This window comes from Mucor velutinosus, assembly GCF_035048745.1.
Source record: "Mucor velutinosus strain NIH1002 chromosome Unknown tig00000093, whole genome shotgun sequence".
In the NCBI taxonomy this organism is placed as follows: Eukaryota; Fungi; Mucoromycota; class Mucoromycetes; order Mucorales; family Mucoraceae; genus Mucor; species Mucor velutinosus.
The window spans coordinates 2,748,925-2,776,851 of NW_027041907.1; the positions used below are offsets into that span (position 1 = coordinate 2,748,925).

A 27,927-nucleotide genomic window follows, 5' to 3' on the forward strand; every position below is an offset into this window, starting at 1 on the left:
AGTATAAATAATAGAATAACTCTTGTCTTCATCAATAAATCTTTAGCTTTTGTGTCTGATCTTATTCAAATAAGTCTTTTCTTGTTTTTATAATATCGAACATTTTTTATAAGCTACAAATAATAATTCTTTTATTCTTTGTGCTTAACAAGTAACTTAAAAAGTTTTACTAGCAGCATCTATTCAAAATTAACCTTTTTTTCTAAGATCACCAATTTCTCAACAACCATGCTACCTACACAAATTTGGCTTGCATCATCATTATCAGGGCAAGAGCGAGGTTTGAAACCAAGCAAAACTCAGACATCGGAGTTAGAAACAAATTGTCCAATGAAAGTGCCACCCTGATCTCGTTTGATGCTAATTTTGAAATGGATACCAAGAAGCATTTCAGGAAGGCGTAGATGAATGCCCTTGAAGCTTAAAAGATTCACATTACCACATAATATAGAAAGCGGGCTACTTATTTGACCAATATAATGTCTACTGGATTGCTTCATTCATGGAGAGTTAAAAGTTAAAGCAAGATGATACGTCGTTTGAAGCGAAGTGCAATGGAGAAGACTTTCGAAGGAAGATATGAAAATGAAAGGTTCGATAAGTGAATAAACACGCAGTTTTGTTTTCGTTTGGTAGCAACTGACATCGTAATCCGAGCGATACTCCTAAAAAATAAGATATCTTCGTTCAATTATTAAAATGTTACTTTATCTTTGTTGCATGTTTGAAAGAGGCTGAATTTATCACTGTTTCTATCTGCATCAACTGCTTCACCAGTAACAAATAGTATCCATGGTAATGAACACGAACCATTAGATTAGCTCATTATTTTAGAAATTTCCAAAACGATGAGCGATGGAGTATTCGTTTTTCTCTTTCTTCATAGTATTTGTGAAGCATGTTTGCTTACTAAATGTTCATTAGTTCTCTGCGAATTCCAGTCAACAAGAATCAATCTTTTCTTTCGATTATTTGCAAGTTGTCGCATTAGCACGTAGACTAGACATGTTATATGCTAAATAATGACAGACTACAGTTTGTATTTGAAGCAGTTCTGGTACATTTTTATAATTGATTTGACGTCTGTTGTTGTACATGATGTATAAATGCGAATGCTCCATGAAATCAATCGACAACTTCAATTTTATTAAACTTGATACTTGAATTGAACTAAATTGCAAGGTTAGGGTTTCTAGCATACATGTCTAATCGATTGCCAATGCTTTGCATCATTTCTGCCATGCTATTTTCATGAATGCCTCGAGCATGCTTTTTATTAGCGACTACTAACTCATGCTTGCTCTGTAATTGATACACCGCAATATCTAAAAAATCTTTTTCTGGGATTGTTTCATGAAATCATTCTTTCCTCTTCCACATCATTTTCCCCCCATGGTAGCCAACAAAAGAGAGCTTCCTCCCAAGGAAGCCCAAGTATTTAGAAATCTTTTGGTAAAATATCAACTTGCTGAATACCCACGCGTGTAATCATTGACTTGATTGAATCCATATTGCAGAAAAACTATGAGCTTCGTGAATACAAAAAAGGTTTAAAGCTGGCTGAAGGTATTCTTAAAAAATATCCTGATCATGGTGGTAAATATGCTCGGCAACAATGTCCAAGTCGCTACTATTTTCTAACTGATCTATAATAGAAACTATGGCAATGAAGGGGTTGTTTTTGAACAATCTTCAAAAGAAAGAAGAGGGTTACGAATATGTCAAAAAGGGTCTTCTGAAGGATCTCACCTCTCATATTTGTAAGTATACCGGGATGATAGATAGTTGTGTCATTTTTATTAATATGGACTATTCTAGGCTGGCATGTGTACGGTCTTTTGTATCGTGCCGATAAAAACTATGAGGAAGCTGCCAAGTGTTATGCGAATGCCTTGAAGTTCAACAAGAACGACTTTAACATTCTGCGTGATTATGCTATTCTCCAAACTCAAATGCGTCACTATGATGCATTGGTTGTAAGTTGACCATTGTTGCTTGGGATGCAGAAGGATACAAAGAAACTGAATTCTGTAAATAGGACACGCGCACCAAATTGTTAGAAGCTAAACCTCAGAATCCCCCCTTTTGGCTTGGATTGGCTATTGCTTACCAACTCGTCAATGAACCTCAAAACGGTGTCAAGGTTTTGAACACTCACGCTGAATCCAATGTTCCTGTAAGTAGAATATAGAGAATTGCAGACAGACAATTGACATTTGTAACTAAACAGGCTGCCACCACTGATTTCGAAAAATCCGAATTACTCATGTATCATAACATGTTATTAGAAGAAACAGGTGACTTCCAAAGCGCTTTGGATCATCTTAACGAAATCGAGCCTCAAGTGACAGACAAGAGAGCATGGAAAGAGAAGAATGCATTGTATCTGGGAAAATTGGGTAGAAAGGAAGAGGCCGAGAAAGCTTATCGCATTTTAATCAGTGAGAATCCTCACAACATTGCTTACATCACCGAACTTTTGTCTCTCAAGGAAAAGAGTGAAATCAATGGTCTTCTCGGCGATCTTTTCACTCAATATCCACGCTCCAAGGCTATTGAACATTTGATCCTTGAGCATGCCGAAGGCGATTCCTTCAAGGTCAAGGTTGAAGCTTCTCTTCAGAACGGTTTGAGAAAAGGCATCCCATCTTTGTTTGCCTCCATGAAGAGATATTATGCCGATGCCGAGAAGAGACGTATCATTGAAGAGCTTGTTGCTGGCTATCTTGCCTCTTTGGAAAAGAATGGTACGTTTGGCGCTGATTCTGCAAAGGAACCTCCTACTGCTTTACTGTGGACTTTATACTACGTTGCTAAGCAACATGATTTCCATAAGGAAAATGAAAAGGCTCTTGAGGTTATCAACAAGGCTATTGACCACACGCCTACTGTTGTGGAGCTCTACATGACAAAGGGTAGAATTTTGAAGCATGCTGGTCAAGTCGAGATGGCATCCAAGATTATGAACGAAGCTCGTGAAATGGATTTGCAAGATCGCTTTATCAACTCCAAGTGTGCCAAGTATCTTTTGCGTGCTGGCCATATTGAGGAAGCTGAACGTGTTTTGGGTCTCTTCACTCGTAAGGATGTTGCTACTGTTCAAGACTTAACTGACATGCAGTGTCAATGGTTTATGGCTGAGGAAGGCAATGCTTACCTCCGCAAGAAGGATTACGGCAAGGCTTTAAAGCGTTTCCATAGTTTGGAGAAGTTCTATGTTGATTACTTTGATGATCAATTTGATTTCCACAGCTACTGTTTGCGTAAACTGACTCTTCGTGCTTATGTGAGTGCCTTGCGCTGGGAAGATAAACTCAGAGCCCATCCTTTCTACCTCAAGGCTGCTAAGGGCGCTGTTGAAGCTTATTTGGCTCTTGCTGATAAGCCCAAGGAGAATGTTGAGATTGACGAGGCCAACATGACTGAAGCAGAGAAGAAGAAGGCCAGAAATAAGGCTCGTAAGGCTGCTTTGAAGGCACAACAAGATGCTGAGGCCAAGAAGATCCAAATCAAGGAAGAAGCTGCTAAACACAAGCATGATAAGAAGCCCGTTGATGAAGACCCCGAAGGAGACAAATACCTCAACACCGAGAAACCCCTAGAAGATGCTCTTCAATTTGTAAAGCCATTAGAGTTATTAGCGCCTAACAACGTTGAAGTCCATGCTCTTGGTTTCGAGATTTACATTCGCCAACAAAGATACTTGTTAGCTGCCAAATCTCTCTCCAAGATTGCCAAGATTGACAAGAGCAGCGTCAATTTTAAGGCCAACTTAGATAAGCTTGAGGCTGCCGTTAAGGCTCACGCTGATTTGGATCCCAAGATTAAGCAGGTTATTGATTTTCAACTTGCTGAAATTAAAAAAGCTTAATTTCCTTGCATGAAAATTATACACAATATGTAATAAATAGAACTTTGTATCGTTTGCAATGCAACTGCTGATCTCTAACTCTACGTATGAAAGCGAGGGCCTTTTCTAAATGGGAATACGATACAGCCTTATTCCAAGAATTGGCTGATGCAAACATGCAAATATCTATTCCGAAATGAATTTGAGATGGTGGGGATGGTGTGAGCGTAGCAGTAATAGATAGAAGACGATGAAACACAGGCACACCGAGTGCTGGTAGAAATAGTAAATACAGATCTTCAGTATTGTAATGTACTTGCTAAATGCGTCTTTTTCCTTGGTGCCACTAAAGCTAATGAGTGCCAGATGTCAAGTTTCAGCTTCCTTCTCTTTTGTACCCAGAACTCGGGCAATTATGCCTCCCACATATGCATACAATTCCCTTTTCTCGATAGAATATTCATAGTGGCATGAATAACTTGAATTGCTGGGTTCGAGATGAAATGTGGCAATTGCTATCGAGAGCGTCTCTCAGGCAAGCTTGTCGGCAAGTGCGAGTAGTTCAAAAAAAAAAAAAGAATATTTCCCAGAGAACAAACAGGTAAATGGACGACTATCATGCCATGTTGACATTACCCAAAAGTTTTATGGGTAAAGCATTATGAATGCTACGCTCATGGAATGCATAATCAAGCACCTAATTTGTTGGATACATCGTAAGCAGATTGAACAGGTATCCTGCTTAAAACCGGTTGCACTATTGATTTAGGGTCAGAAACCATGCAAAAGAAGGCGTATCTATCAAAGTGTTTTTAGCCAATCGAAAATATTGAGCTGTTTTCATTCAAGGGCAATTGTTAGTGATGATTTCTCTGCAATACTTGGTTGCTGTTCTACTAATACAGCGTGTCAATTGAAAGATCGAGCCATTCAATGTAAATATCAAATGGCAAACACTTTACTTAAAATAGTAGCTTTGAAGAATGACAGTATTCGCTTCAGAGATGAATGATACATATACAAGCAATTGTGCCGTCTCTTTCTTTTATTAAACTTACGTCAAACATATGATCTTATACTTGCACTGACATCTAATGAGCTGGAATATCGACTCGTGAATACACCATCGAAATAAGTGGAGACTGGTAAAGTAGCAAGGACAAACTGAGGACACGGCCTATGGATTAGCCGAAAATCATGGTATGATAATCATTGTGATTCTTTGTAGCGAATAATTGCGATGAGGATTTTACGGCCATAAAACACACTGAGTTCTTTTGCGATCCTCCTTTCCAAATGGACGGATGTTTCATAATTCAGGGATTTCATATTCACATTGAGTTACTACTAGCTTGATATGTCAACAACAATTATATAACATGACGCCGTAATTTAAAAATGTAACAACAGGAGTCCTTGGTAATGCGTTAGTGATGAGACAATGCCGATTTACCATTTTTGCCTAGCAAAGCAGGCATTTATGTTAGTTGACAGCTTGATAGACATCCATGTTGTGCCACATGTGGTATGTGTATGTGTGTATATCCACTCAAAGTCTTAATATAGAATTCCACCCGGGCACCACATTTCCAATGGATTGCGCATTAGATGTTTAGCTCGGCTCAATAGTTATAAATACATGAACATTGAAAACAATCACGGTTTGGAATGAATAATTATTGTGTTTCAATCTAAATTAACTGCTAAAGAGTCGGTTTCTTTTGCTCCGAAGTTGGGCCAATATACATCAGATTCTAAGTTTGTGTTCATTCTGCCAAAATTATAGAATTGTACTACATTATGTCTAATGCTTGCTCTAGCATGGTACCTTTTGCCGATCTTTTCGTATCGGTGCAAATGGGTGGCCCTAGTCTAAAATGTTCATTTCAAACAGACACAAGGCCAAGCAAGCCATTGCAAATACGTTACATGTAGACTTTAAGCGCGGATCGGGTATTCATTCCCAAACATGTGCAAACATGGACAATCACGAATTTCATGCCATGTCAGTTGGTAAAACTACATAAAAAAAAAACAACGGTTAATACAAAAGACGGCATTTGAGCGATATTCACCTGGAGCGTTGTGCTATCTAACAAGCCCGTCATTTATGATAATTAACATCTAGATCATCTAAATGAGCACTAAATGCTTATGGTATGGATAGCTCTTGGCAACCATAATTTATAGGTCACGAATCATCTATAAGTCTTATTTTAGCGCAATGACATTTCGAGTGCCCTGAGTTTATTTATATACAGACACATCACAAAGAAATGGCTCGTGCTCCACTCAATCATTCAAAGGTGTACCCTCTCCGCTGGCTCTTTAATTATACATTGCCTGCAGAGGATCCGCCTGAAAACATTTGGCTCACAGCCATTTCCTAACCTTATATACACCCTCCCCACCTTTGAACAGAAATGAATATAAATAGAGCCATGCATTTCTGTTGAGACAGCCACTATCATACTATCATGGATATCTGCAATCTACTAAACTCAACAAACGACTGTGCCACCGCTGCATTTACAAACAAGCCATGTAAACCTTATTCTTGCGACTGGATGCAGTGCTCAAAGAGTTTTACAAGAAGATCTGATCTCGCCAGACATCAACGCATTCACACAGGAGAGCGGCCATATCACTGTTTATGGAAAGGATGTCAAAAGCAATTTATTCAAAGAAGTGCATTGACAGTTCACTCAAGAACACACACTGGCGAAAGACCACATGTCTGTGAACATTCCAACTGTCAAAAATCATTTGGAGATTCTTCATCTCTTGCAAGACATCGCAGAACACATACAGGAAACAGACCTTATGTATGCGAAAGCTGCAACAAGTCATTTACAAGAAAGACAACACTGTCAAGACATCAAGAGCACACACACAAGAATCAGGCCTTATTGTAAGTTGAATGATTCAGCTAGGTTTTGACGCCAGAATTAATCAAGCATTTGCATATAGTGAAGCCAATCCTATCCCCCAACAACATCCATATCAACCAGAGAAAAGTCCAGATCTCTCGAATTCACTTTCTCCTGCAAGCGTGTACTCTGATATTGATGACTATCACCATACAGCACACGCTCCTCCGTTGCTGCCTACCATCACGAACCATAAATCTTACGCTATTGATCATCAGTTACCCCCTATTCTGATTAACCCACCCTACAGACATTACTACTGAAATAAAATATACCCTGTACGTATCACACTCCTCTGATTTTATGCATTGAATCGTGTGCGTTTCCAGTTATCGTTGTCGTTTTCGGCAGTGCAATGCAGCATTGTAGACTATTAATTTTGCCTTTTTTTGTGAAGCTTCTGTTCTCGTCAGCATGTGCACAAAAACGGATTTAGTTCTATTGTAATATACATATAGTCAAATGCTTTCTATACATGTGCAGCACACATGAATTACCTGGTTTCACGCTTTTATCATTGTTAGCAAGACCAAGCATGCATTTTCACCAACATGTATTGCACCAGCCAAAGTTTGACAGGGCAACATCATCCTCAACACGAATGCTTTGATCTATCATGCTCATGTGAAGGGCTTTCATTACAAACAGCGGTTTGCTAGGCGCTATACATGCCAGAGTACCTATCTATTTTTGTTTGCATTGTCATCAAGTATGTTTTCAGCCAATTGACTTGCGAATTGTCATGCTTCCTTACATGTCAAATGTGGTTTCTAATAATGAAAATGGCATTGCGGCCAAACTCAACATTTTTCGCCATGTAAACCGCAAGAACTTGCATAGTGATATATTAAAAATGTTTCATAAGCATCTCATCGAGAAGGCTTTCCATACTATGCACTTTTTTAATATATCGTTGAACCAACAACAAGGTACACACGGAGCTGCTTCCGGATATCTCGGGTATCCACCATGAAAAAAAATATGCCATCTAGTTGTAGACAATTAGTGGAAATGAAATAAGACATGGTATTTTTTTATTTTATATATGAAAAAAGGTTATTATACTCTGTGAGCAAGAAGGGCCAAGGGAAATGGTGAAAGAAGGGGAGGAGGGAGAAGGGCGTTATAAAAGAGAAAGGGATGTAAAGGATGGTGCAACTGGTGCTGATAAGTGTGTGATATGTGTGTGTGTGTGTGTGTGTGTGTGTGTGTGTATACAAGATATAGGGTTTATCGAATAGAGTTAGTTCTTCTTAATTGAACTTCTTTTTTCATGGTTAGGCGATTGCTCTCTGAGCCAAGACGAGCCTTTCCGTCGTGTTCAAAGATTCTCCAGAACTTTAGATTTTCATCAGCAGCAGCAGTAGCTAGTACTTGACCGTCAGGGCTTAGGGCAGAATGTAGGATTCTCGATTCATGTGCAGGGATATCAATGACTTTGTTCAAGGATGGATACGCCCACACAGTCAATTGATTATGAGGGAGGCCATGTGTAGATACGATTTCTTTGTGATGGTGAGACCAATGAAGCGATGTCACTTGTGATCCAGCATTGACAGACTTCATACGGGCACCAGTAGATGAGTTCCAGAAATGAATCTGCTTGTCATCTCTGCCGCCACCAGTAGCCAGTGTAGAGTGATTCCAAGGACACCAAGCAAGCGCCTAGTATGTATTACTAAGACATAGTCTAGGATATACAAATAAACAAAATACTATACCTTGATGGCACCCGTGTGCTGTCTCTTGACATGAGCAGGCTCAGTCGATCTAGCATCCCAGATATTGACTGTATTATCATTGCCGCCACTTGCCAAGGATTGGCCATCCCAACGCCACTTGAGACCACATACTTCATCTGAATGACCGTAAAGTTCACGCACAGTGTGCTTGGCCATACGTACATCATGATGAAAGATGCTACCGTCACGTCCACCTGAAGAAACGAGATGCTTATCCCAAGACAAAACGCCAATGCGACAATTCTGACCGTTCATTGTACGCAATCGTGTGTTGGATTGCACATCCCAAATCTGAGTGTCACCGCCTGTTGTGCCTACAGCCAAATACGAGCCATCCCCAGACCAATTGACAGACGCGACTTGATCATCATAGTTGTAATTGAGCGCTTGAATGGTACCATTATCAGCATTCCAAAGGTAAATGGCTTTACCGAGACCCACAGCCACGACATTGGTTTTTGACCAATCAAGCACATTGAGATAGTAATCATCATCCATGTAAGGAGCGTCTAAAATCTTTTCTGGTGTCTGCAAGATGTGTCGTTTCACGTGTGAGGATGTGTGCGTGGACAGCTTGGCTTGAGGTGCGTTCTTGTTGATATCAATCTTGTGCGTGAGAGGCGCTTCTTGTGTGAAGCTTAAAATACGCTTGGTGGTATCGATGCCAATAGCATGGGCGATTTGCTCTTGATAACTTTCAGATCCAGTGTTATCAAGAATTTGTTGAGATGACTTAATAATGGCTTGAGCAGAGAGCATGTCTGTGATACCTGGTGTGAGACGATCATACTATAAAAGGGAGGGTTGTGAGTAATCTATTCGTTAGATTCTTTATACATGGTGGATAGTTACAGCTTTATTGTCGCAGGTCTTTTTGTTGGAGGAGATGGGCGAGTTCATCCACGACTTGTTGACTGAATCCAGGTGTGACATGGCAGAGTAGGATCTCTTTACAGGCGATGGACGATTCTCTTTGATGATGGCTGTTGTTTTAGTGCTCGTGCTCGTGCTTGTGCTTGTGCTTGTGCTTGTGCTTGTGCTTGTGCTTGTGCTGTTGCTGCTGGTGGTTGTGCTCTTGCTACTGGTAGAGGCAGTGGTAGCAGTCGTACTGGTGCGAGATTTTGTGTTCTTTCGAGTCTTGTTGAATAACTCCAAAAAACGAGTCTGTCCAGATGCTTCTGAAGATGATTTCGATGGAGTCATTGGTTTAGCAGGCGTGCGATTGGCCTTGGCTGGGGGCCTGATGTTATCATCTGTTGAAGATAAAGCCTTTTTTGTTGATACAGCGTCTGTAGGCGACGACGCAGAAGGTTTAATAGTTAAATACTTGCGAATAGAGTCGTGAGGAGCAGAGGAAGAAGAAGAGGCTGCCACCTTTTTATTGCTATTTGAACCTGTTGCTCTGGTATCTGTAGACATGGCGATTGAATGTGCCTAGCAGCCAAAGAGGTATATAGGATGATGTTGTTTAGTGCAAAAGAAAAGGGATATGCGTTATCTATTCTCTCTCCCTCTTTTTCTTGTTCTTGGTTCAACAACAAAGAGGGAAGCGTGTAGATTCTAGGTTTCGCTCGTCGTGACCTTGTTCGGGCGTAAAAATAGCACTGAAAAAATTTACAAAAAAGCAACGTCAACAACAATGAACACAGCTTGCAATTTTGCTTTTCAATGGATCATTGGTCGAATCAAGTAGCATCTGACATTGGCGGATGCCAGCCATTGATTGAGCACATTATCCAGAAAGTGACCCTCTCACAGGCGTCGCATAGCAAGGGATCCAAGGGACTGATCCTGTACGGAAAGCCAGGCACAGGCAAAACCATCCTGGCAAAGGCCATTGCTCGTAAATGTTGACATTTAAAGTGCATGATCCAAGAGCGCAATGTATTAATGAATCCGTAGAGCATTCCAATCTGCCATACTACATATTGAATGGCCCTGACATCTTTCAAACAGGTACATGTCATCTCAATTGGATGTAGAACTCATGCTAAATGTGCATGCTTAGAGGAGGGCGTAAGCGAGTCGACATTGTTCAACTTTTTCAACCAAGCAAAGAACCACGCCATGTCCATATTGATTCTAGACGAGATTGATATGATTGCTGGTAAATGGACGTCCAAGAAAAGTGATCTTGACATGCGTTTATCATCCATGCTGATGTCCTGCATTGACGCTGTGGACAACGCCTATGTTATCGGCATGACAAGTCGTTTGCATGCCATTGAACCTGCCTTCTTAAGATCGGGTCGATTGGATGACTTGGAGGAAATCACCATCAACACACCTGAGCAAAGATACGCTATACTGAGCATTGTGGCCAAGAGTAAGGAGAGTCTGATTGTTGCCGTTTTCAGGGCACTGAACATCCATGTAGATCTTCCTTTTGCTTCAGACGCTGAAAAACAAGACATACTACGCCAGGTATCCCGACAGACACATGGATTTGTGCCGAGCGATCTTCAAAGCCTGACCTCTCAAGCCATCCTCTTATTCATGAAGCAACAAGAGCACACGCATCACATATCATTAGCGCATTTCAAACATGCACTCACCATTGTCAAACCATCCAATCTTGGCGAATTCTCATCCAAAATACCAGACATTACATTTAAGGATCTGTATGGCATTGATGACATTATACAAGAGATCAAGACATCCGTGATACAGCCGTTTCATCACCCAGAGAGGTACATTGAATTGGGCATTTCACCACCAAAAGGTATCTTACTACATGGGCCGACCGGAGTAGGCAAGACAATGCTATGCTCTGCGCTTGCTTCTGAAGCAGGCGTTAACTTTATGCTTGTGGAGAGCTCTCAAATTCGGTCCAAAGTGGTGGGTGAGTCAGAAAAGGGCATTGCAAAGCTGTTTTCTCAAGCCAGGGCCAATTCACCTTGTATACTGTTCATTGATCAGGTAGGAGCCGCATCATCTGGCTGGTCTACAAAAGCTGACATGTCTAGACAGATTGATATGCTACTCCCCAAGAGAGGCACTAGTCATTCATCAGAGAATACAAGTGATAGAATTGTCACAGGGTTTCTGACAGAGATGGATGGTCTACTAACCAAGAATAGGAGCAAAGGGGCTCATATTGATTTGCTGGTGGTGGCAGGTAAGGAGACATGTACTGTATTCATAGCATATGATTAACTTTTTTTTTTTTTTTTTTTTTTTTTTTTTTTTTTTTTTAATTTAGCTACAAATCGAATTGATGCCATTGATCCTGCTGTACTCAGACCTGGTCGTTTTGATGAGCATATCTATATACCATTACCGGACGACAAGGTGAGTTTCTTTTGGTGATGAGGCGACACACTTACTCAACATGGCATGATGTTCTACCTGCAGCAACGATTACAAATTATCCAAGGTATCAGTTCCAGAATGCCAATTGATTTGAGCAATCAGGAATTGGATGAGCTGGTAAAGAGGACATTGAATTGGTCAGGTAAAAAATGCTGCTTTTTGCCGCAAGGTTTCAAACAAGTTGTAGCTCATGTCAAATGTACATGATTATAGGTGCCCAATTAGATAATTTGTTCCGAGAAGCAGCCATGGCTAGTTTAAGAGAAAGTGTCCAGAATACAAAGGTGAGCTGTTGGCACGACTTTTTGCTTGTATACTGGCCTCTTACAAACAAACATTTTGCCATAGATTGAATTTTCTCATGTGTTGGCGTCAATGTAAATATAATAAACCTGTTTCTTTCACCGACAATCCCATCTTTTTTTTTTTTTTTTCTTATTCACTCTTTTATTATTTTCACTTTCAACATGACAATGCTTTCGCCTATTCCGGTGCTGCTGATATACGCCTCATGGATTGTACTGATCCCATTTGTATTGAATTTCTCTAATTTGGGTGATTTGATTCCTCGGTTGAGCTATCATTTCGGCATTGACTACTATTTGCATAAAGTGGAGCCTATTGTGATTTGTTTGGGATTAGTGACATTTTACAGCTATGTTGTGCTTGGCTTTGTATCTGACATTATCCAAGCTTGTCGTCGCACACACGACCAAGGCATCAGTCAAAACTCGCTGCTCTATGGAAGATTCGAGAGAGCTCACCGCCAACTCAGAAAAGTGTTTCCTCCATTTGTTGTCTCTTGTTTGCTAATGTATGCAAATACAACTCGATTCGATACGTTGCGCAATAGGTGAGTGTCATGGAGTCATAAAGAAAAGCTTGATACTGACCGTACCGCTTACTATAGTTTCATGGTATTGCAAACTGTCTTGCTGCTTGTACAGCCTCTTGCGTCCATGTATCATCGACCTCAAGCTGGACTCATTTGCAAGTATTTCTACCGCGCTGTATTGTTCTGGTCAATCCTGTATGCTATATTCCCGCGTGAAGCTCAGCATTACATTTCTTATTTGACACATTTTGTCAGTGAGTGGTTGGGTCTCCATAATACGCATCGCAGCCCCCGTCATTACTACAACAGCAAGTATCCCACACACAACAAATACTTTAGCAGCGCCTCCAACACTCCCTCCTCCAACTATCAACAGTGGATATTGTAAATAAAATCAAGTTGTTTATCTAAGGAATGTCTAGGCTTGTTTCTTTTGATCTATATTGCTTGCTTTCTTGAGCGCTGTAGGCGATGTATTCGCTAGTTTCTTTGCTTTTGCTTTTTGTTGCTTTCCAATGTAGGCTTCAATGCCAATGGCTGTCAGAAAAAAAAAATGTGTTAGTGCAAATCGATGGCAGCACACAACAAGTACGTTACCCAAGAATACCAGAGTTACGCCGCTCCATTGACCCAAATTTAGAGTATGATTGAACCAGAATACACTCAACAGCATAGTGAATAGCTTTCTCGTCACTGTCACTGTAACCAGGCGAAGACTGCCGTAATGTTGGAGGGTATAAAAGATAAAGCATTGTCCAACAGCACCACAGAAACCGAACAATAGCACATCTCGAATGACAGCAGGGTGTTGCTGAAAGAATGTCAGTGCTTGTTGTAATTCATCATTGTAAGGGTGTAAAAGCAGGTAACAAGCAGACAGCATGGATCCAATGGCGTTCATGTAAAACATCATATGCTGGCCACTGACAAGATGATTGAACTTTGCAAAGATCTCATCCTGTGTCGCATTCGTTAATCCATCGATACACAAGTTAGTGCATAGCAAGAACAATCCCCACATGGAGCTATTCACAGGGCCGCTAGAAGCCTTCTTTGAGGGTTGATACAGCATAAACATGGAGACACCCAGCGTCACCAACACAACACAAGCATACTTGTGCAATGGAAATTTACGTCGATACACCAAGACGTTCATAAACATGACAGGCACCAATTTGCACGACTTGCCCAGAATCATGGTGGGATAATCAATGTGTTTAAGCGAGGCATAGCCAAAAGGTGATCCAATGCAATTGAAGATGGCTACCTGGATGTATTTAACGTATAAGTTGCGTGGTGTCTTTTTGATGTTGAGGCTGCGTCCGCATGCTTTGAGATAAATGCCTGCTACTGTAGCTGCAATGATGGATTGAATGAGATTGAGGACGATGAAAAATTTGAACTTCTTGGGTGTTTCATCGTTGCCGTAAGGTGTTGTACTCACACGTTCTTGGATAACACCCCATGTCAAGAAGCAGGTGTATATACCAATGACGCAAAGTGTAAATTTGAGCATGCGTGGTGATATGTATATGAGAGATAAAGGGGAGGAAAGCAGCGGCGGCAAGACAAGTTTATATATGAATTATGCTTTCGAGAGGTGTAGTCATTTTATTGGCTCACCTGGAGAACCTCGTTTTATAGTGGATATGACAAGTTTATACCTGATCGCTGCCGCTGAAAAAAAAAAAAAAGAATGAAGCGTCTGTTCCCCTCTTTCAACAACGCAAAAAAAAAAAAAAGATGTTCGTACCACTGGACCTACTCTCAAGTTAAATAACGTAGAGCGTTTTGGGAATCAATGATTGGAGTTGATTTAATACGTACACGTCCTATAGTGGATATAAATTGACATTGCGTTTAAGAAAGAAATCGCATGCAAACAATTTCAATCATTTCAAGGCCCTGTATCATCACTATCTGCACTACATGCCCTTCTTGAAGATTCCTCACAACAATACCGACTGCAGTTAATAAAGTGAAAGCTTGTTCTGGTAGATTCTATCTACATTTGACTCGTACTATAGTGCTGCTGATGCCTTTCAATCAACAGCCAAAAATTATTCAACTTCGTCTGCTTTCTTTTTTTTTTTTTTTTCAGATTGGACAGATTTTAGCGAATTTCGACTTCTTTAAACTATTTTGACGAATTTGATTATGTAAGTCGCCATTAGCATCCCATACTTCCTTAAGCTTTCTCAAAGCACTTTTCAAGGCGCATCCAATGATACTAAATACAACGGACATTTTGAATAAATCTATTGAGTAATGTTTGAAAATATGATATGAGGTTTTGGGCAAAAATGTCGAGAAATTACATAGCAAGGCTTCACAAAAGATGATTCAGGGGCTACTTTGGACTGACAGGTACATTTGGTTCAATATATACCATAGTAAAAGTCTTCATTTTTGCGGTCAAAAACGCGATCGTTTGGTTTTCGAAAAAAAAAAACCATAAGGGATACCTCATGGTTTTTGGGGGATTTTCGAGGTGTTTTTTTTTGGACTCCAAAAAGTTGAGCAAAGGTGTCAATATGTTAATGCTAGATGAGACCAATTGTTTGGTGCTATTCTGGCGGTCTAGAGCGGCTTGTAACAGGAGAAATCAAGCTTCCAATGCATCCAGATTTCGCTGCGTTTGACATAATCTTGAGCAGAAAGAGATATTACAGGAAGACTGTATGTTCGCATATGAACTACTAGCCAATCTATCTCGCTCCGCTCGACGTCGGCGTTGCTCTGCGGGCTCTCACCAAAGACATTTTAAATCAGATATGATAAGATTTTGGTATATCAAATAGAAGCATCCTTTTTTGCTTACACTGATATCAAACGAAACCTGTTAATGGGACGTTATGAAAGAAAACTCAAATTTTATGCAGCATTTGTACATCATAATCTTCATTTTCTGATGATAGAATTGACATATCATTCGCTGCTGCTGATGCTCTTGATAAGATGGCGACATAAAGCTGGTCATAAGTAAACACAGGAGTTGTATAAGATTTACAGCGGCTTTTTTGAGATATTGTCATTGCAAAAGGCAATTTTATGAGGCAAAGCTCCCCCAAAAAAAAGTATGTGTGCTAATCAATGCCCTTTCAACTCCATCATCCCCATTTAATCAGCATCGCAATCCTCATTGTCATCATCAGAAAGGCATTTGGGCCAGCCAGCAGCAATGCCGCCGCCAAAATTGATTCAAACTCAGCTTGTTTTTTTTCTGTTTAAGATTGGACAGATTTTGTTATTTTTCGACTTCTATAATCTATTTTGCGATGTTCGACTATATAAACTGTGATGATCACCTTACGCTTCCTAATACATTCTTAGAGTACGTTTCAAGGCGTTTCCAATGGTGCCGAGTAAAATAAATGTTTTGACTGAATTTATAGAGCAATTCAAGAAAATATGAAAAGCGGTTTTTGGCCAAAATGTCAAGATTTTGCATATAAAGGCCTTGCAAAAGTGGTTTCAGAGGTTGCTTTGGATCGAGAGAAACATTTTGATTCATGATATACCATAGTAAAGTCTTCATTTTCAAGATAAAAAATGCGATCGTTTAAATTTCGATGGAAACCATGAGGGATACCTCATGGTTTTGAACCGATTTTTGGCCATGTTTTTTGAGTTCACAAAAAAGTTGAGCAAAGGCGTCAGGAAGTTACTACTACTCAATTACAATTGTTTGGCGTTATTCCGGTGGCTCAAAAAGGTCTACATGTCAAGATATGAAGGCCTGAAAACTGCCCAATTTGGTTGAATTTTTGTTTTATGGCTTTTATTTACACGGCATGTATCACATCCTTGGCAGCTGAAATCTTCTGGAAGGGCAGTTCCGCAGCCTGTGCAACTTCTAATTCGAGTAGCAGGCATATTGATTCGTTTGAAGCTAATTCATGCAAATTTTGATGCGTTATGTTGTTGGTAAACTTGGTAATAATAGAAATGAGAATCCAATTTTGCTGCTTGAACACTATGGTTTTACACCTTTGCTTCGCTACGGTAAATCCTCCGCCCTATAAATCAGTGCTATCAAGTGTCGAATTAGCATTATTATGTTCTTGGTGGAGAGGCTGAGCCCCTCCTCCGAACCCCTCCCCATTGCCGGCTTTGCCGGTAGCTTTATTCACCTTTGCCCGGCTCTCAATAATGGATATGATTGGCTTGTCTATTTTTTTTTTTTTCATAGTTTTCCAGTATGTATATTTAGCGATTAGTGATAGTGATTAGTGGTGTGTGGTTGGTTACGACATACTTCGAAATATACAACATTTGAAATAATGGACGTGTCCGCTAAACTAGCGGGAAAAGGGGTGAATTATAAAGCAGAAGAGCCCGTTTCGGTAAGCGGTAGACAATGTCGTATTAGGAAATTTTTTTTGCTATAACATAATGTTATAGCAAATAGGAGTACAATCCCTTTCTCCGGGCCATCCACAATGACTCTCGCATTTCGGGCTTCTCTTTCCCTCCTGATCCCATTTCTGGCTCCCAACCGCCAGTGGTCAAAGTTCTCGCCTATGCGGATGATACTTTAGTAACCCTTAACAATCCATCAGAATTCGCTGCTCTCGAGGATCTACTCGGAAAGTATATGTCTGCTTCTAATGCCTCCCTCAATTACAACAAAACTGAAGCACTCTCCCTATCTGGTAGCAACCATCCTCATTGGGTTCAGTTCCTGGCCTCTAAAGGTATCACTTCATGGCATGATCGTTCCTCTCTAACGGTCCTGAAATACCTTGGTTACCCTATCCATGCCAATCGTCAACAGCGAACTTCATTCGTCTCCGCCCTCATCTCTAACATCAGTCGCTCTTGTCAACTTCATTCCTGTCGGAACCTGACCTACCGCGGTCGTGTCACCGTTGTGAACTCCTTGATACTCTCCAAACTATGGCATGTTCTTCGGTTGGTTACCTTCACCAAGTCTGAATTCAACAAGATACGCCAAATCATCACTTCCTTTATTAACCGAAACTCCAAAATCAGCCGCTTCTCTTTTGACACTCTCATTTTACCTCGATCCCAGGGCGGTCTGAACCTGATCAATCCTGCGAGACAAGCCCAAGCTCTGCAATGGCGATGGATCCATCCACTCCTTCATCCTACACAACCTTCTCCATCATTGATGCCTTCCATTCCAATCCTTCGGTCCACCCTCTCCATGTGTCTCGGTTCCACTCGATTCCCATCCTACCACTGGTCACTCCTTTTCCCTCAATGTCGCCCGTCTGGTCTACCCTCTTTTGGTCCTGTTGCCAACATCATCATTGCCGTAGACTCTATCATTAGAAACTTTTCCTTCTGCTCCGTCCCCATTCCTGTCATCCTCCGCCTCCCTTTCACTTCCCTCCTTCAACATGCGCTACCCCCTTCCCATCCTTTCGCCTCCACCTTTTCCCCACCCTCCGTCATCCTAGCTGACCATCTCACCCTACGTCAGGATCTCTTTGGATCTGATATCTTTGATTACAACTCTACTTCCAACACCATTGTTTTCAAAGAATCTTTTGAGCACCTCCCCCATCCTCACTGCAGTCGCCGTGCCATCAATTTCATACATGATCAATACCTCTTCCTCAATACGTTCACCCTAAACACCATGCTCACAAATATCCCTCGTCCCCTCCCCACTACTGATCAATTATCCACCTCCTCCATACTCACCCTTGACTCTCTCCACTCCCTTCTTCTCTCCATGATCTCCTCACACTTTGATCTAGATTTCCAACAATTCCATCCAGTCCCTGCGACTACCACTGGTTATAAATCCTTACCTTCCTACCATGTTCCTCCCAAACCTCCATCTGTCTTATCCTCTGCCAAATGGAAACGTCTCTGGTCCTTACGTATCCCATTGAATGCACGTAACACCTGGTTCCGCATCCTTCATAATAAAGTCGCCACAAGAGACATTCTTCATGAACGGCAACCTCATATCCACCATCCCTTTTGTAGGATCTGCCACTCATCCACCGAAACATTGGAACACTTCCTCTTTGCCTGTCCCCACAAACGATCCTTTTGGTCTTCCGCCCTCTCCATTTACATGCCCCCTCTCATCTCCCAAAACAGTTACCAAAACTTCCAGAAATTCCTTCTTTTCGAACACAACCCTTCTCGTCAAGATCATTCAATCTATCCGAATCTCTCTGCTTACCAGGTTTTCGCCTGCATGCTACAAACTATATGGTATCACCACTACCAGTTTACATTCCAGGACAAACCTTTCCTACCATCAATTTTACTCTCATCACTTCGTAGCTCATTAGATACCTTACATTTCCAAGAAACCTTAGATCAGTCTCCATAATTAGTCCCCCCAATATATATCCAGTCTTTTTTCCTCTCCCATCTAATAGGCGTACGTAAAAGGACTTTAAATAAAGCAATACAATTGCCCTACAAAAAAAAAAAAAATAGGAGTACAAAATAGCTATAACATTTGGTTATAGCAAATAAGAGTACGAAATAGCTATAACATAATGTTATAGCAAATAAAAGTACAAAATAGCTATAACATAATGTTATAGCAAATAAGAGTACGAAATAGCTATAACATAATGTTATAGCAAATAAGAGTACGAAATAGCTATAACATAATGTTATAGCAAATAAGAGTACAAAATAGCTATAACATAATGTTATAGCAAGTAAGAGTACAAAATAGCTATAACATAATGTTATAGCAAATAAGAGTACGGAATAGCTATAACATAATGTTATAGCAAATAAGAGTATGAAATAGCTATAACATAATGTTATAGCAAGTAAGAGTACGGAATAGCTATAACATTATGTTATAGCAAATAAGAGTACGAAATAGCTATAACATAATGTTATAGCAAATAAGAGTACGGAATAGCTATAACATTTGGTTATAGCAAATAAAAGTACAAAATTGCTATAACATTTGGTTATAGCAAATAAAAGTACGAAATTGCTATAACATTTGGTTATAGCAAATAAGAGTACAAAATAGCTATAACATAATGTTATAGCAAATAAGAGTACGAAATAGCTATAACATAATGTTATAGCAAATAAGAGTACGAAATAGCTATAACATTATGTTATAGCAAATAAGAGTACGGAATAGCTATAACATAATGTTATAGCAAATAAGAGTACGGAATAGCTATAACATAATGTTATAGCAAATAAAAGTACAAAATTGCTATAACATTATGTTATAGCAAATAAGAGTACGAAATAGCTATAACATTATGTTATAGCAAATAAGAGTACGAAATAGCTATAACATAATGTTATAGCAAATAAGAGTACAAAATAGCTATAACATAATGTTATAGCAAATAAGAGTACGAAATAGCTATAACATTATGTTATAGCAAATAAGAGTACGGAATAGCTATAACATAATGTTATAGCAAATAAAAGTACAAAATAGCTATAACGTAATGTTATAGCAAATAAGAGTACAAAATTGCTATAACATAATGTTATAGCAAGTAAGAGTACGGAATAGCTATAACATAATGTTATAGCAAGTAAGAGTACGGAATAGCTATAACATTATGTTATAGCAAATAAGAGTACGGAATAGCTATAACATAATGTTATAGCAAATAAGAGTACGGAATAGCTATAACATAATGTTATAGCAAATAAGAGTACAAAATAGCTATAACATTTGGTTATAGCAAATAAAAGTACAAAATAGCTATAACATTTGGTTATAGCAAATAAAAGTACAAAATTGCTATAACATTTGGTTATAGCAAATAAAAGTACGAAATTGCTATAACATTTGGTTATAGCAAATAAGAGTACAAAATAGCTATAACATAATGTTATAGCAAGTAAGAGTACGGAATAGCTATAACATTATGTTATAGCAAATAAGAGTACGGAATAGCTATAACATAATGTTATAGCAAATAAGAGTACGGAATAGCTATAACATTATGTTATAGCAAATAAGAGTACGAAATAGCTATAACATAATGTTATAGCAAATAAGAGTACGGAATAGCTATAACATAATGTTATAGCAAATAAGAGTACAAAATAGCTATAACATTATGTTATAGCAAATAAGAGTACGAAATAGCTATAACATAATGTTATAGCAAATAAAAGTACAAAATTGCTATAACATTTGGTTATAGCAAATAAAAGTACAAAATTGCTATAACATAATGTTATAGCAAATAAAAGTACAAAATAGCTATAACATAATGTTATAGCAAATAAGAGTACGGAATAGCTATAACATTATGTTATAGCAAGTAAGAGTACGGAATAGCTATAACATAATGTTATAGCAAATAAGAGTACAAAATTGCTATAACATTTGGTTATAGCAAAGGACACTGTTGATTGGCTAGTTATTAGCTGTTCAACATGATATTTCAAAAATTATAATGCGTTGTTATAGCTGTTGTTATAGCTAAAAAAAATTGATGGCAGACGGCGTCAAATCGTTTAAGTGATTTCCTTTTAATGCTACAATAACGCCTCTCTGCTTCTTTACGTCTTCTCTGCGCAATTTATACGCTCAACTATCAAGCAATCCTTCGTTGGTTCTTAATGCCTAGAATACTTTTTTTTCCTAATTTTTTAACTATGACAAGGGGAACATATCAATAACTAATATCAGAAATTCAATTTAAAATGATGACTGTCTTGCTCCGGAAGGTGATGGTGATGAGGACGCTACTACAGGTGTTCTCTGTTGTTGTTCAGTTTGCTTTTGCTTTTGCTTTTGCTTTTTCATAGCGCGGTGATAAGCACTTTGAGCACTTTTGTACGACTTATACTGCTCAAAGCGGCCCAGTATTTTCCACTGTTGGAATTGAGCTTTCCATGGTATGTGTCCGTTTTTGTCCACTTGTTGCTCAGCAAATTCGAAATCGGATAATGGATCCTCTAAGCGTCGCTTTTGTGCTATTCCATCGACATACGCAATGGTATTACTCAAAATGTTTACGGCTGTTTCAATACGCACGCCAACAGGTTGATCTTGATTTTCAAGGGCTGCCTTTGCCTTATAACATTCTGATTTTGATTGGGCACATACACTTTTTAATGCATGGATAGAGTTTTCGTTGTCATGGATATGGCTACCAAGTATATTTTTCATTTTGGTATACAGACAAATTAATGTTGGATCATTGCATTGTGTAAAGTTGATAAGTGATGTCTCTTGTTCAATAAGACAGTGAACAAGTGCAAGTAATGGGTTTAACGGAGTTTCGCTGAGATAGGGCGCAATAGTCTCTGCATTGAAAAATAGACATGAGCTGGCCCAGCCAATACTCGACAGCTGCTTTGCGAAAGGGATACGAGAACCAGGTATTTCAGTTTCAAGTAGATATCTGGTTGTCGAATTAATCACAATTGCCACAACAATAGGGAGCTTAGACGCTTTATGTTGTCTAGAAACCGAACGCGAGTAGTCGATTAGTCGTTGATAAAAATTCATATCTGCCTTGTTTTGAATCTCGATTAGAATACGAGGTAGGTCATTAGAGCAGTTGATTGGCTCGTACGCGACATCAGAGCGAGTGAAATTAATCCACTCAGTTGGAATGGCAATGTATTGATCTTTTGCCTTTGGTCCTACACAAACGAAAAGAATTAGTAGCATACTAACAGGCATATTTAAGATCATACCAATAACTGCTGAGACAACAATATTAATAACATCTTGATCAGCTAACAAGAGCTTGCTCATTAAATCGGTTCCGGGTAAATACTTCCTTGGAAGAGAAAAGGTCTTGAGGTTGACGCCGTCTGCCATATTTTTAGCTATAACAACGCATTATAGTTTTTTCGACTATATGAAATGTGATAATCAGCCCGTACTTCCTAATACATTCTTGGAGTACGTTTCAAGGCGTTTCCAATGGTGCCGAGTAAAATAAATGTTTTGACTGAATTTATCGAGCAATTCAAGAAAATATGAAAAGCGGTTTTTGGCCAAAATGTCAAGATTTTGCATATAAAGGCCTCACAAAAGTGGTTTCAGAGGTTGCTTTGGATCGAGAGAAACATTTTGATTCATGATATACCATAGTAAAAGTCTTCATTATCAAGGTCAAAAAACGCGATCGTTTGATTTTCAATGAAAACTTTTTTTTTTTTTTTTTTTTTTTTTGGATGATATTATTTTATTAGGATAGTAATTAGAAATAAAACAAATGCATCAAAGAGATGGACAAGTGTATGGAGACAAAGTGACTTGGCATATATAAATCTTGAATAATAAACTAATGGGAGAGTTGCCTAAGATTTGACAATCTTAACAGTTCTGTGCGGATGTGGCGACAGACTTGGATGACATTAAAGGGGATGAGGTTGTAAAACTGTTGATAATGGTGTCTCCAGATAGTACGCATAATGGTGGCAAAGAGGTCATATATGGTAATGTGTAAGTCATAATTGTAGATATAATAATGCTTCAGTTTGAAGTGCATAATTGAGTTGTAGATAAGTTGTGGATCGGCGGTTTTGGGGTAGCTAAGGAACTCGTTGAAGGAGGAGTCCCAGACATCAAGTTTATGGACGCAACTGATGAGCAGGTGTTGAGCGTCTTCCACTTCATTGCAAAGGGTACAGCGGTCTGATGCGGCATGTTTAAGATTGCGTTGGGCCATTGCCAGTTGATTTGAGCTTTGTTTGTGGATCATTCTGTACCAAAGGTTGCGAGCTGAGTAGTGCATCGTGTTCTTGTAGAATGCCTTCCATTGCTGTTTGCTGAGTTGGTTACTGTAATGTCTACCGACATCGAGGTTAGCCATGTCTAGCATGACGAAACGGAGCTCTCTATTCGGCAGTTTGAAGATTGGGTGCTGTTGGTAGATCATGGATTCAACGAAAGGCAGGAAATCCATCTCACCGGCATTGTTGTGGTTGACAAAGCGTTGGAAGGAGATCTGATGGTTGGCTAGGGCACGACGAACTTTGTTCAAGGTGGTTGGTGTGGGGCATTCTGACCGAGGTCGAAACTGGAGGCTATGCTGAGCAAGGTCATATGCAAAGAAGTCGCGGATACAACTTCTCCTAACCGAATCTTTGGTCATGAATTCCAGGTCTGTTGTAACAGCAAAGGGGTTGAAGGCAGCAAGGAGGGGGAGACTCATGATGGTAGTGATTGTTGGGCGTCTATCCCAGTCTCTGTGAAGGCTGCAGATGTCCATAGCATTGAACATCGATAGGAATTTTTCAATGAAAACCATGAGGGGTATCTCATGATTTTTGGTCGATTTTTGGCCATGTTTTTTGGGTCCTAAAAAAAGTTGAGCAAAGGCGTCAGGAAGTTACTACTACTCAATTACAATTGTTTGGCGTTATTCCGGTGGCTCAAAAAGGTCTACATGTCAAGATATGAAGGCTTGAAAGCCGTCAAATTTGGTTGTGTATTGCTTTATAGCTTTTATTTACACGGCATCAATCACATCTCTAATAGCTGTGCTTTCCTGGAAGGGCAGTTCTGCAGCCTGTGCTACTTCTAATTCGAATAGGAGGCATATTGATTTTGGTAAAGATAACTCATGCAAATTTTAATGCGCTATGTTGTTGGTATGCTTATTACCAATGAAAGTGAAAACCCGAATTTGCTGCTTATTAGATACTATGGTTTTGCACCTTTGCCTGTTTTACAGTACATTATATGATCTCGATTGTTACAGACGTGAATCTCGTAGACGAGTCAGATCCACATCCACAAGCACAGGTAAGTTATGGGAAGTTTTGATCTACCAAAAGAAATTTTAAAAGTGAAATGTTGACATATAACAGCAAAATATTATTAGTAAATAAAGCGGCTAATCCTTGCTGTATTGTAATATATCACACTGAGCCTACTTCTTACTGCACATATTACTATCTCTGACACTTTGAAATAATTCAGATTTCCAGAAGTTTCTAGCAAGATGGGCTTGGAGGCATGATAGTAGATAGGACATTTACCAATGACAAACATGCTGTTATTATAGTAAATGACAGATCAAAATGAGACATAGGCTTCTATCAAATATATTTTTGCCCTTGTCTTTTTTTCAAGTCCCAATGGGCTAGATTCATTACTTTACATAAGGATTAACAAATGTATTTAAATGATACTAATAGCAATCTTTATTTTTTTTTTAAAAAAAATGTATATTACAGAGAATAGTGTAAAATGCAAAAATATGTATAATGAATTAAGTTAGAAAATGGAAAGGGGGATATTACTATAATAAGTGCTAATCAATTTAATCCATATCAAGATCTTCATCTTCGTCCATGGGTTCTTCTTCAATATAACCTGCTTCGCTTTCATGGTTACGCTTGATATCAATATGACCACTGGCATCCAGATCAACATGGGCAATTTCACCATTACGAACACCACCATCAATGATCAATCTAGCCAAAGGATTCAATACACGTTGTTGAATAAGACGGTTCAAAGGACGAGCACCAAAGACAGGTTCGTAGCCATGTTCACCAAGCCAGGCCTTGGCAGCTTCCGAGACTTGCAGTACAATGCGACGATCAGCGAGACGCTCTTCAATCTCCTTGAGACGCACATCCACGATACCAGTAATGTTGTTTTGAGTGAGGCGGTTAAAGATGACCAATTCATCAATACGATTGGTGAATTCAGGACTAAAGTGGTTGCGAACAACTTCCAGAATCTTCTCCTTCAAGATGATCATGTTATCCTTGTGTTGATCAGCCAAGAGACCAGCACCCAAGTTGGAAGTCATGACAATGATAGTGTTACGGAAATCAATCTTGCGACCCTTGGAGTCATGGATAAAGCCTTCATCAAGTACTTGCAAAAGAACGTTGGCAACATCTCTGTGAGCCTTCTCCAACTCATCAAGCAAGACAACAGCATAGGGCTTGCGACGAACAGCTTCAAAGAGACCACCGTCTTCATGGCCAACGTAACCGGGAGGAGCACCAATCAATTTAGCAACACTGTGTTGTTCCATCAATTCACTCATATCAATACGAATCATGGCACGTTCGTCATTGAAGAGGAATTCGGCCAGTGTCTTACAGAGCAATGTCTTACCAACACCAGTAGGACCCAAGAACATGAAGGAAGCCAAAGGTTTGTGAGGATCTTGAAGGCCAGCCTTGGAAAGACGAATAGCATTACAGACAGCCTTGATAGCAGCATCTTGACCCACCACATGCTTGCTGATTTCAGTTTCCATGTTCAAAAGCTTCTCACGTTCGCTCTTGGCCAAATTCTGCACAGGAATACCAGTCCAACGAGAGACAACCTCCATGATTTGTTCAGGACGAACCACCTCAGACAAGATGGCGTTATCAGTGGTAGTGTCGTTCGCCAGCTCCTCATTCACCTTGCGTTGCTTTTCGGCTTGCAGTTCAGCAATACGTTGTTCAACATCAGGGATAGCATAGTACTCGATATCAGCAGCAGTGTCCAAATCATAACGGTTTCTAGCTTCAACAGCCTTTGATTTAAGGTCGTCTAACTTTTGCTTCAAATCACGGATTTCATCAAGACGGCCTTTTGTCAATTCATACTTGAGCTTCAATGGCTTCAACTCTTCATCCAGCTTGGCCATTTCCTCCTTGACAGACTCCAGACGCTCCTTGGACTCCTTGTTGTTCTTTTCCTTTCCAAGAGCCTTGGCTTCAATTTCCAATTGGAATCGCTTACGTTCGAGCACATCAATCTCTTCAGGCTTGGAATCAAGTTGAACACGCGTATTGGCAGCAGCTTCGTCAATCAGATCGATTGCCTTATCAGGCAAGAAACGAGTCGTAATGTAGCGATCAGAGAGCTGAGCAGCAGCGACCAATGCAGAATCGACAATTTTGACACCATGGTAGTTTTCATAACGCTCCTTGAGACCACGGAGAATGGAGATAGTAGCAGGGACAGAGGGTTCACCAACATCCACCTTTTGGAAACGACGTTCAAATGCAGGGTCCTTTTCAATTTCACGGTATTCAGAGAGGGTAGTAGCGCCAATACAACGGAGCTCACCACGAGCCAACATGGGCTTCAACAAGTTGGCGGCATCCATGGAACCTTCAGCCTTACCAGCGCCCAAGACAGTGTGAATTTCATCAATGAACAAGATGACACCTTCTTCAGATTCCTTGACCTCCTTCAGAACAGCCTTGAGACGCTCTTCAAACTCACCACGGAACTTTGCACCAGCAATCAAAGCACCCATATCCAAAGAAAAGAGCTTGCATTGCAGCGATTGTGGGACATCACGCTCAATGATACGACGAGCTAGACCTTCAACAATAGCTGTCTTACCAACACCAGGTTCACCGATCAACACAGGATTGTTCTTTGTACGTCTAGCCAGCACACGAATCACACGACGGATTTCATCATCACGGCCGATGACGGGATCCAGTTTACCAGTTTGAGCCATTTGTGTCAAGTCAATAGCATACTTGGCCAATGCCTCATAGACTTCTTCAGCATTCTTGGAATCCACACGACGATTACCACGGACTTGAGAGACAGCCGATTCGAGAGCCTTCTTTGTAACACCTGCTTCTTTCATGGGTTTGAAGGTAGCATCTTCATCAGACAAAGCCAAAATGACATGATCGATCGAGATAAAAGAGTCCTTTTGATCCTTCATGTGCTTTTCAGCATTGCGAAGAAGTTTACCAGTTTGAGGACCAATACCAATATCAGTGGGAGCAGGATCTTGCGAAGGTAAGTGCAGCATAACCTTTCGGTAGCCACGTTCAATGATCTTGGGGTCAGCACCAGCTTTCTCGAGAATAGATTTGAATAGAGGAGCACCTTCGGTTTCATCAAATAATGCACAGGCAATGTGTGCAGGCATGATTTGAGAATGTCCAAACTCACGAGCCAGACTCTGAGCTATGCCCAAAGCCTTCTCGACTTTATCAGTAAAATTCATTCCACTCATATTAATGTTGTTGTATTATAAAATAAGTTGTAGTTGTAAGAAATGAAGAGGACCTCGTCCAGGCATTGCTTTTATATTCTATTTCTCGCTGCGTTTCAATGGAAATCACTCCTTTTTACTGGAAGTTGATGGAAGAGACTCGAAATTTTGAGTGAAACCCCGATGTTTGTAGCATTTGCCAGAATGTTGGTGAAATGTCTAGCAGGTACATGAAGGCAGTGGATGATTCCCTTAGAACATGTTAGTTTGGCTCTCTGACCATTCAATTGATGCACCTATGTATGCACTAGAGTAACCACTGCTCTAATATCTTGGTTTAGTATCATGGCAATAAAGCCAGGTTTCGAAAATCATG

The 27,927-nt window shown here is 39.8% G+C and overlaps 9 protein-coding genes across 9 annotated transcripts; 4 read left to right on the forward strand and 5 right to left on the reverse strand.

The window, feature by feature from the left end:
- Nucleotides 1–1,392: 1,392 nt before the first annotated feature.
- ATC70_002650 (uncharacterized protein) lies at nucleotides 1,393–3,871 on the forward strand (the record flags this gene model as incomplete). Its single annotated transcript, XM_064822020.1, has 6 exons — nucleotides 1,393–1,452; nucleotides 1,518–1,596; nucleotides 1,656–1,760; nucleotides 1,819–1,976; nucleotides 2,039–2,176; nucleotides 2,231–3,871. The coding sequence occupies 6 exons, from the start codon at nucleotides 1,393–1,395 to the stop codon at nucleotides 3,869–3,871; spliced, it is 2,181 nt and encodes a 726-aa protein (XP_064681706.1).
- Nucleotides 3,872–8,010: 4,139 nt separating this feature from the next.
- On the reverse strand, nucleotides 8,011–9,941 carry ORC4_1 (origin recognition complex subunit 4; the record flags this gene model as incomplete). The annotated part of the gene is made up of 3 exons (XM_064822021.1): nucleotides 8,011–8,445; nucleotides 8,502–9,311; nucleotides 9,375–9,941. 3 exons carry the CDS (start codon nucleotides 9,939–9,941, stop codon nucleotides 8,011–8,013), a joined length of 1,812 nt encoding a protein of 603 aa, XP_064681707.1.
- A 249-nt stretch (nucleotides 9,942–10,190) lies between these two features.
- On the forward strand, nucleotides 10,191–12,215 carry ATC70_002652 (uncharacterized protein; the record flags this gene model as incomplete). Its single annotated transcript, XM_064822022.1, has 9 exons — nucleotides 10,191–10,365; nucleotides 10,425–10,478; nucleotides 10,531–10,848; nucleotides 10,900–11,441; nucleotides 11,493–11,640; nucleotides 11,725–11,813; nucleotides 11,877–11,976; nucleotides 12,048–12,118; nucleotides 12,183–12,215. The coding sequence occupies 9 exons, from the start codon at nucleotides 10,191–10,193 to the stop codon at nucleotides 12,213–12,215; spliced, it is 1,530 nt and encodes a 509-aa protein (XP_064681708.1).
- Nucleotides 12,216–12,301: 86 nt separating this feature from the next.
- On the forward strand, nucleotides 12,302–13,057 carry ATC70_002653 (uncharacterized protein; the record flags this gene model as incomplete). Its single annotated transcript, XM_064822023.1, has 2 exons — nucleotides 12,302–12,687; nucleotides 12,745–13,057. The coding sequence occupies 2 exons, from the start codon at nucleotides 12,302–12,304 to the stop codon at nucleotides 13,055–13,057; spliced, it is 699 nt and encodes a 232-aa protein (XP_064681709.1).
- Nucleotides 13,058–13,087: 30 nt separating this feature from the next.
- Nucleotides 13,088–14,185, reverse strand: ATC70_002654 (uncharacterized protein; the record flags this gene model as incomplete). The annotated part of the gene is made up of 2 exons (XM_064822024.1): nucleotides 13,088–13,206; nucleotides 13,267–14,185. 2 exons carry the CDS (start codon nucleotides 14,183–14,185, stop codon nucleotides 13,088–13,090), a joined length of 1,038 nt encoding a protein of 345 aa, XP_064681710.1.
- Nucleotides 14,186–16,952: 2,767 nt separating this feature from the next.
- ATC70_002655 (uncharacterized protein) lies at nucleotides 16,953–18,988 on the forward strand (the record flags this gene model as incomplete). Its single annotated transcript, XM_064822025.1, has 2 exons — nucleotides 16,953–17,015; nucleotides 17,081–18,988. 2 exons carry the CDS (start codon nucleotides 16,953–16,955, stop codon nucleotides 18,986–18,988), a joined length of 1,971 nt encoding a protein of 656 aa, XP_064681711.1.
- A 2,319-nt stretch (nucleotides 18,989–21,307) lies between these two features.
- Nucleotides 21,308–22,441, reverse strand: ATC70_002656 (uncharacterized protein; the record flags this gene model as incomplete). The annotated part of the gene is made up of 2 exons (XM_064822026.1): nucleotides 21,308–22,260; nucleotides 22,315–22,441. 2 exons carry the CDS (start codon nucleotides 22,439–22,441, stop codon nucleotides 21,308–21,310), a joined length of 1,080 nt encoding a protein of 359 aa, XP_064681712.1.
- Nucleotides 22,442–22,910: 469 nt separating this feature from the next.
- On the reverse strand, nucleotides 22,911–23,852 carry SEC9_1 (Protein transport protein S9 plasma membrane t-SNARE; the record flags this gene model as incomplete). Its single annotated transcript, XM_064822027.1, has 1 exon — nucleotides 22,911–23,852. One exon carries the CDS (start codon nucleotides 23,850–23,852, stop codon nucleotides 22,911–22,913), a length of 942 nt encoding a protein of 313 aa, XP_064681713.1.
- Nucleotides 23,853–24,896: 1,044 nt separating this feature from the next.
- On the reverse strand, nucleotides 24,897–27,572 carry RPN1 (proteasome regulatory particle base subunit; the record flags this gene model as incomplete). The annotated part of the gene is made up of 1 exon (XM_064822028.1): nucleotides 24,897–27,572. One exon carries the CDS (start codon nucleotides 27,570–27,572, stop codon nucleotides 24,897–24,899), a length of 2,676 nt encoding a protein of 891 aa, XP_064681714.1.
- Between the last annotated feature and the right edge of the window lie 355 nt (nucleotides 27,573–27,927).